We start from the raw sequence: 12,545 nt of genomic DNA, 5'->3' as shown, positions 1-12,545 counted from the left end.
CCATCACTCAAAAATGTATTTGGTGAAGAAATGACTGTAGCTGCTACTCGAGGTCGTCTACCCAAGCTCAACAAGTCGTTTTGAATGTAAATGAAAAGATTCCCATGCTCACCAAGATATGGGAAGTAGCATACGAGCACTTGAGGCAAGGAAAAGGCACTAATGTCAGATTATGGTCGGAAGTTGATGATTCCGCTGAGTTTGATATCAACCATGTCGTCGCATTCTTGATTGACTGCTATGAGAACGATACAATGTACGTATTTCCTTGAGGCGTTATGCAGGTCGATTCAAAGTATTGAACAACGAGGCTGATTTCGCATATGTATTGCTAGTGACACTGTAGCATTATTTACCATCATGGATTTGCCAAACTACCTTCCTCAATTATCGAAATGCTTTACCACCATCAAGCCAATTCCATCTCCAGCAGAGAGCTGGTCTGGCATAGCGAATTAGAAAAGACTCCATCCGACCAGGACAGCAAAGCATTGAGGAATTCACGAGGATTCACTTTTCAATGGTTATGATATGTTTGATTTAACGACAAAGTTGAAATGGACATTGTCATATGGGTTGTCGACGATTAAACAGCAAGTTGGCAGTGGAATAGGAATAAAAGAATAAACAGATGGGAGTAAATTAGCATTTCATGTTCTCCTAATGTTGGACGATCGTGGTGCACGACATTTATGGAAGAACCTCCAAATATCTGGGGTGAGCTGGAACCTGAAGAAATCACTGATCATGGCATGTTCACTATTGAAGTGGATTGTATTCTGAAAGGAATTGGTCTGACAATGGAACAATTCATGTAGATTCGCCAAAATCATCTTGGTTTTCCCCAACCGAAACTGGTACAACAAGTTGGCATTGGAATAGGCATAAACAAATAAATAGACAGAAACAAAATAGCATTTGTACACACAGTTTTCAAACTCCTCGACAGTGCCTCTAAACGTCCAAAATATCATGCGTTGATTATGTTGCGTATGGAAGGAAACAGATAGACAGGCATGCCAGCCGCCAAGAAGGATGCTGTCTTTGCACTTCGGATCATCAGCTGCGACTACTTTCAAGCACCCGTGAGGCCTGGAGTAGATGAAGAGGACGGTGAATTTGGTAGAATCACAAGAGCTCCTATTGTAAGGTTGTATGGCAGTACTCCACTCGGCCAGAAAGCTTGTGTATTTCTTCATCGCGTAAGTCTTGGATTTGATCTTGGTCCATACATCAGAAAGTGACATTTGGTAGAAGCTTTTGCGTTCGGTGTTTGAGCGAAAGTTTGAGCAACGAACTGTGGAGCGAAAGCCTAACGCTAAATTCACGTTTATAGCTGTATCCATACCTGCTAGTAAATTACTCGCACCCGATCGATGAGTGTAAGAAGGACGGACTTTGATCGTTCGAGACGTCAGTGACTTACAATGGTTTCCCCAAAAACACCAGTAGAAGCATTCAAAACTCAGCTGGGTCACTCCATAAATGTCTGTATGAATGCCCTTCAACAATCACCACGCCCACAAACGCATGTTAGAGCTATTGTACCAGTGAAGGCAATTCCATTTTATGGATTTCACAGTGGCTACTCCTACTTTCTCAAGATCTATGTCGTCAACCCGGGGCTTGTCACGCCCATGGTCGAGATTTTAGAGAAGGGTGCTGTCATGAACGAAAAGTTTCTAGTTTACGAGGCACATATTCGATTTATCCAACAGCTTTTTATCGATTACAATCTGTTTGGAAACGTTTTTTTGTTGTTATCTGATGCGCGGTTTCGTGAACCTCTTCCTGATGGTAAGCTCCCGTGACTGCACAGAGTTGGCTCCTCATCTGACAATATTCGTTGTTAGTTGATACACATCCAGCTAGTGCCCCGTCGTCTCCAAACCCGCTATTGCCCAATATCTTTTATACAAACGCCACAACCGAACGAAAACTTGTATGGCCGACAAGCGCAGACGTCCCAAAGCTGACTTTTTGTGAGCTGGAAGTCGATGCCTGGCCTATGGACATATTGAATCGAGCTACTCTACAGGAACGTCCAACTCAAGCTCTAGTAGACTTGCAAAATGGAAGCACTCCTCTTATTACACAACTTGTCCCGTCTTTGGGTGTGTTGTGGGAAGTAGGTGGAGTGCAGGCACAAGAGCCTCTCAACGAAAGGGAATTCTAACAACGAACACCTTTCGTAGGATGAGATGCGACGACGGCATGCAGCTGGACTGCAAACTCAAATACAAACGCCAGCAAGCCAGAAAGGTGCTAGAGATCCTCAAATACCGTGGAAGAAGAGAATGGATGGAGATTTAGCTAAACTAGATAGGTTACTCGAAGAACGCAGTGTACAACCTGACCGTAATTTCCCTGTATTTAATGAGAAGGATGGAATCAAGACCTTGTTTATGAGTGTCTCGGCACTCTACGACTCCAAAGCTGTATCCTCAAACTCAATTCGCGTGAATGTGACCCAGCATGTAGTTGACACCAGTGTAGTAGATGAGCTTTTAGCATCGAGAGTACGTTATTGCTCATTTCCTACTTTCCGCTACAGTGCTGACCTGATCTTTTGCTTTTATAGGATCGTAAATCGCAAGTCACTTCAAAAGCAGCCTCACAACAAACTCCCAAAGGAGAAATAGGATCATCGTCACAAGCCGAAATGGCCAGTATCCTTGAATCGTTGCGCAATTTGGAAGAGTCTGAAGTACAACCTGATGACGACGAGGTTGTCGATTCGAGGCTGGACGAAGACGAGGAGGAAGAAGAAATATTGGACAATGCTCCAGATGTCCTCTCCGAATCTGACGACGATCAAGAACTGTCGAGTGAAGCAGATTACTCTTCAGCAGTAGAAGAAATTAATAATGAAGAGGTTATGCATGAGAGTGATGCTGACCAAACTGGCACTAGTGATGTTGAAGAGGACGAAGGTGAGAAGTCTCATGATGATGATGATGGTGGAATATCTGCAGCTAAATCCCCCGAGGGTGTCAAGCCACCACCGATAAGTCGTCAAAACGCGACAGGACTTCGATTTCCGCTGAGTAGTACTTCTCCATTTAAAACACGCCTCGATACATCAAAGTTTACATCGCCACCCAGGTCTATACCAATTGATGGGCCTGTGTTTGGTCAGAAAACTTCATTAAGTTCTCCGGTGAGAAGACCTCAAGTCGTTCCTCCACCAATACTCGACCGTGAAGACGAAATCGTTGAGGATTTTGAAGAAGAGGAAGAAGTCGTCGACCATAGCGAAAGATACAATGATAATCTAGAGGCCACGGACGACATTGTAGAAGAAGATGACGAGGAAATGACCTCGCCATCTGCTAGTAATAGAATCCCACAGTACGATGGTGCCAATGACGACGATGAAGAGATTGCAAGAACTCTTTCTACGAAGAAGAGGCGACATGAGGATTCTGATCAACCACGTGTAAGTGCCTGACACACTACTTGTTTTTCCGGGTTGAGAACTTCTTGTAGATTTACAGTGATATTTTTCGGGCAGAAACGAGTGCGTTTTCAGGATCAACCACCTGCACCGGCGGTCCTCAGTTCAGCGCTTATTGCTCGAACCATCTTCGACTCGAGACCTCCAGCTCCAACCATTTTTAACTCGACGTCTATTGATCAACTATGGTCACCCACGAAGCCGGCTCCTGAACAAAAATGGTCATTTTATCACTCTCCTCCTTCCGTAACCTCTCCTTCACGTCATGGTGTCTACCGTCTTAATGAAGCACCGACTGCCGAAGAAGCAATCAGTACCATGAAAGCCTTTGGATTACAAGCACAGCTACATCAAATCCCGTATTACTCCAATCCGAAAGATGTACCACAACATGCTTTGGAGTATGCCAATACTCGTCGAGTGCTAAAGTCAAATCAAGTTTCGGATCTGCCAAAGTTTAATCCACGAATCGGCTTTGATGAGACTCCGGCTCCAATCTCTCGTATAGAGTATTATAAAAATGCAGTAGGTGGTGGTACGCTTCGAGAATTCAGGAATGTGTGGGGCCCTGCCAAACCACCTCCTTCTTATGTTGAAGCTGCGAATTGGATTCACATGCATTCAAATGGCACAGTAGAACAACTCTTAGAACATGAAAATGCAGGTGAGAGCATTCTTTGAGAAGATTCATTCATATACAATGTACCGACTGTACTGCTTTGTTAGTCCTCGATTCTGGTGCTCCACTACCTGCTTTGATGAGGGAGAAAGAAGATGATGATCCAGTGTCAACAACCACTAGAGGAGCACCTTCTCAGGTTTGCATACTTTGACCATTGTCATTTGAACGCTACTCTGATATTGCGAGTTGCATAGATTGATGGTCCAACACCTGCTAACAAATACGGCTTCAAGTTCAATACCTCTAAATCAGACAGCATCAAGAGAGAACGAGAATATTTGCGCGTGATATCCTTGGAAGTCTTTGGTACGATAGACCACCAGTTTGTTGACTTTGTTGACCTTGTCGTATACTTACAGGTTCTTGCTTATTGACAGCTACGAGTCGAGGTGATTTGCTTCCAGATCCGAAACAAGATCCAATCGTCGCTATCTTCTATTGTCTGTACAGTGAAGATGACCACCGATATGTAACGAATGGTCACAAAGAAGGGTTCGTCGAAATCTCTTAATGTATCGACCATTATAAAGAATTCTCACTAGTTTGAGTTTTTGTTGTAGATATCATGTTGGTATCATAACTGTCAAGGACGAACATCCACTGTACAAGACAGCAATATCAGATTGCAACATTATGCAAGTAGATAACGAACGAGCCATAATTGAAGGTTTGATCAAATTAGTCAGAGACTTTGATCCAGATATATTGAGCGGACACGAAATTCACAATGCATCATGGGGTTATGTTACTGACAGAGCAGCGGTTTTTGGTATGCCTCTCATCGCTTCCACAGTTTCTCTGCAGGCTTCTCTAACGAACGTTTTCTGCTGGTACAGAAATCGATCTTCTTCCGCAGTTATCTCGACTGATAAAAGATTCTGCGACCCCTCGCAACCCATCAAAGAAGACTGAATGGGCTTTTCGTCAGAATTCCATCGCTGAAGCTTCTGGTAGAATGTTTTTGAATGTGTGGAGACTGATGAGAGGAGAGTTCAACCTCACGAGCTATTCTCTACCGACTCTTGTCTTTCATGTACTTCATTCTCGTATACCTGTATTTAAAACTCGAACGTTGACTCAATGGTGGCAAGGAACTGCTACGTGGAAAGGCGGGAGGTTACCAGTAATGCTGACAAGGTGGAGAACTGTTGACTATTTTCTGAACCGAGTGCAGTACCCACTTGAGATTCTGGAGGCCACAGATTTCATACGAAGGACAAGGTAGAATTCATACCATTTTTACACAATGATCGAGTTTGACAACTGGCTTATGATAGTGAATATGCGAGAATCTTTGGAATGCCATTCTACTCTGTGCTCACTCGTGGCTCACAATTTCGTGTTGAAGCAATCATGAGTCGCATTACACGTCCAGAGAATCTGATTTTGCTCTCTCCCAGCTATGAGCAAGTGAGTATTGAAACATTTTGCATCTCGTATTTTTGCTAATGTCCATAATGATTTAGGTGCGTCAACAAAGAGCTCTAGAATGTACACCTCTTGTCATGGAGCCACGATCAGGCTTCTACCCTGATCCATTATTGGTTTTGGACTTCCAATCGCTTTATCCGTCGGTTATGATTGCTTACAATTATTGGTGAGACAAATGGTTCCCAATCCCTTGGAAATTATTCTGTCTGTTAACATTTGCTTTTGGAAGTTACTCGACTTGTATTGGTCGTGTTCCGTGTATTGGAAAGAAGGAGCGTCTCGGTGTCTTGGACAAGTTTGAAGTGCCTCTAGAAACAGTCGCCGCTTTGCGAGAGCATCTGATTGGTATGTTTTGAAGCTCTCTCACCGGTCATTCTCTAGCGGAGCGGTATCTTACCGGATGTGCTTACAATTCACCATCAGTTGCACCGAATGGATTGGTCTTTGTCAAAGCACACATTCGCCAAAGTGTTCTTGCTAGAATGTTGACAGAGATTTTGGATACTCGAGTCATGGTGAAGGCTGCAATGAAAACTTACAAGGATAATAAGGTTTGCGTCAACAGCACGACAATTCTTATGTATTAAGTCTCTTTGACTGATACTCGTGTTTGGGTCCAGGATTTGCTCAAGACTTTGGAATCTCGACAGTTGGCTCTGAAACTGATTGCAAATGTTACTTATGGCTACACAGGAGCTTCAGCTACTGGTATTTGATTGAACCTGTGCTCTCGTTTTGCGGTTGTTTTAGCATAGACCAACATGTTTCCAAAAATAGGTCGAATGCCTTGTGCAGAGATTGCCGATGCCATCGTGCAAACAGGACGCGATACTCTTGAACGATGTATCAGTAAAATCAACGGTAGTCCACAAAGATGGGGAGCCAAAGTCCAATATGGAGATACTGACTCGTTGTTTGTGGTGCTGGAAGGCTGTCTCCGATCCAAAGCATTTGATATTGCAAAGGATATTGTTACTGCCATGACGGACGAGAATCCTCATCCCGTAAAGCTTAAGTTTGAGAAGGTATGCTTCATCAATGTCAATGAATTTCGAGCTTGTTTTGTTTCAACCCGCTTTCCTCTTGCGCAAGACATACTTTACCTATCACACCGACTAATTATCGTTTGGCTACTTTCTTACGTGACCAGGTGTATCATCCATGCTTTTTATATGCCAAGAAGAAATATGTTGGAGCTTCATTCGAGAACCCTGAACAAGAAGATTTTATATTTGATGCAAAAGGAATCGAGACAGTGAGACGTGATCAATTTCCCGCAGTGGCCAAGATTTTAGAGCGTGCGCTCAAGTATGAATCCTTTGTCTCGGTTACCTGATTTCATTGATTGACGCTCATCGTTGTTGTCTATGCAGAATCATGTTTCGAACTGCTGATTTATCAGCCGTAAAAGAATTTATCATCAACCAGATTGTGAAATTGGAGAGCGGCAAAGTGTCGTTGATTGACTTCCTGATTTCCAGTGAAGTTAGACTTGGAAGTTATAGGTCAGCAACTACAGCTGTTTTTTGACATCAATATTCGGTTCAAGACGAGTGATGCTGATCATGCATGCTTTTGATAGGGCCAAGACACTACCCGCAGGTGCTGAATTGGCCAAGCGGGAGCTCCAACTTGATCCCAGAGCTCAACCACAATTCGCTGAACGAAAGCCATTTGTGTTGGCAGCCGCAGCGGATAAGAAGACCGCCATTGCAACATTGAGTGTAGCTCCTGAACTTGCCGCAGCTAACCTGTAAGGTTTTTGTTTGCTATTATGCCAAGCATCATTGAGCTCGTTTTTGATTCGATTATCTAGGGGATTTCAATTGAACAAGAGCAAGTATCAAGAAAAGATACGCAAACCTATAGAACGATTGTTCAACCTAGTTGGAGCTGGTAAGTGAAAGTCGGGCGGTGATTACGTCTTATAAGGGATAAATATTATGTGTTTTCTCATTCTGAAGTGTATATGCTTGATAGATGTCAAGGCGTGGTTTCGAGAAGTGCCAAAAGTAGACAGAGCTATTGTCTACGTGTGTGAATCGACCAATTTCAACAGGAAGAACAATACCATTGATGGCTATTATACATCAAATAGTTGTCCAGTTTGTCATCGTGCTACCAAAAAGGCTGGTAAGAGCTCATTTTCTTCATTGAAGACATTTTTCGTTTTGCCCTTTCATTTCTCATTGGGATCGATACTTCGTTTCGCAGGATCAATATGTGAAGAATGTCGTAGCAAACCAGCTCAAACCAATGCGAGTGTCATGCATCGTTTATCAGCAAGTGAAATTAAACATACGGATATAATGAGAATATGTCGAGACTGTAGTGGGTTTGCTAACAGTCTTGACTCTGATATTCCATGTTGGTCTGTTGAATGTCCAATCATGTATGAACGAGTCAAGGTTCGGAAAGTCGTTGAGTCGAATCAGCACTTGCAGCTTAAGTGGCAAGAGTGTTTGAAGAATCTGGAATGGTGAATTGGTGCTCAATGTAAAGGAAACCCGAATACAATGTTTGTAATTTTTGCTCAAAATACCCTCATATCTTCGCTTGCATTATTTGATGTTGTAATTTATAAACAGTATGCATAAACTGGCAACTAAACTCTATAATGTGTTTTACGCAACAGTTTCGGTCGTGTAATCTAGAATGCCGTTGATGTCTGTTAGCCAATGTTGGGATTAATACAAAATGCGAAACTACTCACCATAGTCGATTGTAGGCAAAACCGAGCTCATAAACTTCAAAAACAAGAGCAAGTACTGATCCACCCTCAGTTCACTTTCTTTACCCTCGTCTACTAGATGATCAATGATTCGTTTCATGACATTGGCATGTCGACAAGGATGTACAGAAGCCATTGATATGTTTTCATGAGGATGAGTTTCAATGGTGACTGTCTTTTTAGCATGATCTTGTGATATATCTTCGAATATCTGTTGTGAGGTCAATGGTCTACGATGCTCGTCGTAACCGAATAGCCAGACTCGAGGCGTTTGGTAGTACTTGTCGTATGTGATTGACATGTCGTACGTCCTAGATGGGTTATTGAGAAACAGGAAATGAGTGTGATGAGAAAAAATGAAACAGCACAGGACATGACCTATAGCAGTACCTAGTACGTAATATCTTGTCATTGTCACCACCATCAACAGTACTATCTTCAGCCTCTGCACCAGTCGAGTCCACTTTCTTGACTGCGTGACTAGTCAAAGTAGCAGGATCATGTTCCTCTTCTACACCCAAATCACCATCATCCATATCTGGTATGTCGTCATAGTTTGGCTGATCGTCCTCTGACGTTATCTGCGCCTCTTGCATCGAAGATACTATGGCCTCGGTGTTGACATTGTCTGGTGATGTGGTGGAAGTGGTAGTGTTGTTGCCATCTATCCCGGCGGCAGCAGTAGCAGGTACATTGTCGACGTCATCGTCCCCTTCAGCGTCCATAGCACCAGCTCTCGTCATTGAATTCCCATGGTGAGTGGCAACCCAATCATCCTCGCCATCTTCGGCATTGTCATCGTGGACGAGTTCTTCACGGTCCTCGTCTTCAGGGCGGTATTCTATAGCTTTAACACGACGTAGACAGGGCACATTACGAGTAATGAGATATTGTTTGTCTGGAGGCAGATATTCACGGCGTTTTGATTCTTCCCCGGCGACCCACGTCCAAGTTGGACATTTGTAGACTAGGAAGTCGCCGGCTAGGATGAATTCTTCGGGAGTCAATACTCCGGTTTCTTTGAACTTTGATGTCTTTAGTAGAGGATTGAGATATTCTGGAATTTGGATTGCTTGTTATCAGCAGCGAGGATTGAAGCGATTACGACATAGTAGATATGGATACTTGCCTCTCATGGAATGGAACATGGCCCGTGCTGATGAGTATGACATCTTGTCTTCGTTCGTGTTTGCAGGGATGAAGTATGAGTCGTGTCGATGTTAGACGTGAATTGTCGCAGGCGTTACGAATCGCAATGAAGAGCACTTGAAATTGAAGAGAGAGAGATCTATTTATATTATTTACAGTAGAGACTACTGATTGGTACAGCTGGATACTCACCTCCACCATTCGTCCGCCACACCAAAGAAATGTGGGACGGGCAGTTGGAGCGGACACGCGCACTTTTGAAAGTGCAATTCACATCGATGGTTTGTTGTGTATCAGACTCGGCCTCGTACCAGTCCCAACAATCCAAATGCAAGGTCAACCTAGGATTCTTCATGAATGGTTTACACTGTACTCAATAATGCCCAAACCACCGATTCAAAGTGTCTCTGACCGGCCATACCAGTCTCCAACTTGGGTGCCCTTACCACCATTACCTCACAACGCGGTTGACGGAACAGATCTAGTAGTAGAACATGGCTGTTTTTTTTATCACGGCAGCAATCGCATGAGTAGATCTGATGTCCCATCATCTACCAAGTACTTATGGAGGATAGTTCCTCTTTGCTGGCCTCCACATATCCCAGGACAAGAATATATTAAACTTGGAACGCTCCAATTGTTGGGTATACATAGAGCGAGACAAGCTGCTCAACAGAGTGGTAATCTTGACGGTGTACAGAGTATATTTGAGGAAATCAAGGTCCTGGATTGGTATGAGCTGGTGTCGGTCTTGAACTTGTAACCCAACTGACACAACTGGCAACACCCGTCACAGTTCTAACCTGCTTCCTTCTCAATGTTGAGTATATATATATCAAATACCGCAGTATCTTGCAGGAATCTACGCCATCTCCGTACAGACGCGCCAGTGCCCGCCGCCTCGCCAAAGTCCCACACGAATTATCGACTGTAAGGTGCTTTGACATCTTAGGCTTGGATGGCAAAAGCATTCACACACAACAACAATTCAAAGCCCTAGCTGACATGATGCCCAATATTACCGATCTACGTCTGCTTGGACACTCCAAGCACTGGACACTCCAAGCACTGGGATGTGTTGACCAGTGAGTTGCAGCTGTCGTCTTTGTACTTGTGAGGAGAGACACGAATGGAACACTACGGGATGGTTTTCATTACAGCTTTAGCAGCCAAATTCCGTCTAAACTTGTGCAGGACAACGACAACTGCGACCACAACAGATTCGCTCTGATCACGCTCTTCGCGAGGAAATGCAAGGGCAAACATACTACAAGCATGCTGATGCAATCTTTTTATTTCTTCATGGGTTTGTCACTATAAACAGACTCTACATTCTAACGTCCACGTATTTTTTCAAGGCGAAGGATTTGCTGGACTTACAGCTGGTGCACCAAATCGTTCAAGCCTCTTCCTCCTCATTTCTTCAGGCGTCAGTACTGCAGTAGGTGCCACAGGTGTTGAGGATGTAGACGCGGGACTTTGACCACCAGAAGGTTCAAGCACTGGGATTCTCCTGCCTAGAGAAAGAGAAAACACGAATCAGATCGAATAGCAGTCCAATGTGCGAAAAAAGCTAGAAAAGCTTTGTGCATACACACCTTCTGCTGGCTTCTGTTGTCCTTCAGGTCGATCAAGAGACATGGCAATGGCCTTTGCCAACTCGTCGTCATCATCCATATCATTTGCTTCACCTGCGGACACATCTTTACCCGTCACTGCAAGATCGAGCGTACCAGCATCACTACGGGATGTCTTCAACACATTCTGAAGTGTTTTATCGGTACCATCAGCCTCACTTAAGGAAGCTTTAATAGCAGCCATCAATTCTGGATCTTGATCATCGTCAAAGGGAACTGATCGTTTCCGAGAGAATGTGGATGAGGGTGTTGCTGGTCCTGGTTTACTGGATGCAGCAGAGGCGGCAGCTATATCAGCGGCTGACGGTTCTAGCATTTCCATAGCCATATTGTCAGCTTCTGATGGTGGGATTTTACCTAGTGATAGGATTTAATTTCATTCAGTTTTTATTGTTTTTGTGCCAGGTCTGAAACAATCTTATTTAGTTTTTTGGGGGACTTGTCAATGTTTTTCACTTCAATACCTTGCACCACAAAGATGGAATACCCTTCAGCCTGGAGCTGTTGCAGTTGCAACGACAAGAATGTGGACGATACGTATTGTGGCGAGGAGAATATACTGTTCAGATTATACCAACGCTTTGGTGATATGCCGAATTTCCTGAGAGTAAACCAGTGTTCATTGAGATTGCAAATGAAGGCGTTTGCTTCCTGCAAAACAATCGCATTTTAGATTTGATTTAATTTGATTTCGATGCAATAATAAGTTTTAGGCAGTACCGTAGGATTTTGACGGATTTGCAAGCAATTTGGCGATGTTATTGGATCCAAATCCAAGCCCCAGACAGTCAATGCTTTTCGAATACAGTCGAGCGAGAAGAAACCAGAGTCATCGTAGTTATTTGATGGTGCTGCCATAAAAGTAGCATATTCAGCAGTATCGGTTCCTCCTTCACCCATTGCCTAGAGATAAGTCATGATAATGAATAGTTAGGTCGAGTTAACTAGCGCGATTCATCAATCCTGTTCAATTTTTCAAGAAGATGAGGCTTGCATTCCCTCAGCTCGACGTGACTTGTCGTGTACTCGACATTGCAAGTTCGAGTGTGAAGCAACAACACAGCAAGTGCAAAGCAATTCAATTTATCCTCTCCTTCAAACGAGAAGCAGAATTCTCTTTCCCATAGTCTGTTCTACAAGACAAGGTGTGGTTCTGCACCTTCACAGTGTAAATGTCAAACTAATCACCTCAGCTTCCAGCCTATCCAGCTCTCTTGCGAGGTCTATAATACAAACCATGTTGAGATCCAACGAGATAACAACGGTTTCAACAGCATCACAAGATGTTCACCTGCAAGGTCTATCGCAGTGTAGTAAGGCCCTTGCAGCAGGGCATTGATAGCATGTTGAGCACATAGAGAGCCCTCTTGCTTCTCGTGAAAGATGAAAGGTATGAGATCCATAGCCTTAGGAAGTGGTTGCTGTTCTGTGGTTTGCCTTGACTGTTTAATCGCGAAA

General features: G+C 43.7%; 2 protein-coding genes across 2 annotated transcripts; one reads left to right on the top strand and one right to left on the bottom strand.

Annotated features, from left to right (window-relative positions):
- Positions 1-1,016: 1,016 nt before the first annotated feature.
- Positions 1,017-8,053, top strand: SmJEL517_g03712 (DNA-directed DNA polymerase; the record flags this gene model as incomplete). Its single annotated transcript, XM_031169640.1, has 24 exons — positions 1,017-1,202; positions 1,337-1,382; positions 1,450-1,797; positions 1,854-2,128; positions 2,196-2,519; positions 2,582-3,439; positions 3,533-4,121; positions 4,184-4,275; positions 4,334-4,445; positions 4,499-4,631; positions 4,700-4,908; positions 4,976-5,360; positions 5,417-5,549; positions 5,606-5,736; positions 5,800-5,915; positions 5,952-6,121; positions 6,191-6,278; positions 6,348-6,595; positions 6,721-6,878; positions 6,944-7,075; positions 7,153-7,323; positions 7,387-7,466; positions 7,551-7,703; positions 7,785-8,053. The coding sequence occupies 24 exons, from the start codon at positions 1,017-1,019 to the stop codon at positions 8,051-8,053; spliced, it is 5,406 nt and encodes a 1,801-aa protein (XP_031024324.1).
- Positions 8,054-8,194: 141 nt separating this feature from the next.
- On the bottom strand, positions 8,195-12,490 carry SmJEL517_g03711 (uncharacterized protein; the record flags this gene model as incomplete). The annotated part of the gene is made up of 9 exons (XM_031169639.1): positions 8,195-8,220; positions 8,284-8,612; positions 8,692-9,335; positions 10,831-10,967; positions 11,049-11,444; positions 11,552-11,738; positions 11,808-11,990; positions 12,276-12,310; positions 12,379-12,490. 9 exons carry the CDS (start codon positions 12,488-12,490, stop codon positions 8,195-8,197), a joined length of 2,049 nt encoding a protein of 682 aa, XP_031024327.1.
- Positions 12,491-12,545: the final 55 nt, after the last annotated feature.

Source organism: Synchytrium microbalum (genome assembly GCF_006535985.1).
Source record: "Synchytrium microbalum strain JEL517 chromosome Unknown SmJEL517_scf0021, whole genome shotgun sequence".
NCBI lineage: Eukaryota > Fungi > Chytridiomycota > Chytridiomycetes > Synchytriales > Synchytriaceae > Synchytrium > Synchytrium microbalum.
The sequence above is the reverse complement of the archived record's forward strand: the minus strand, read 5'-3'. Positions and strand labels throughout refer to the sequence as shown.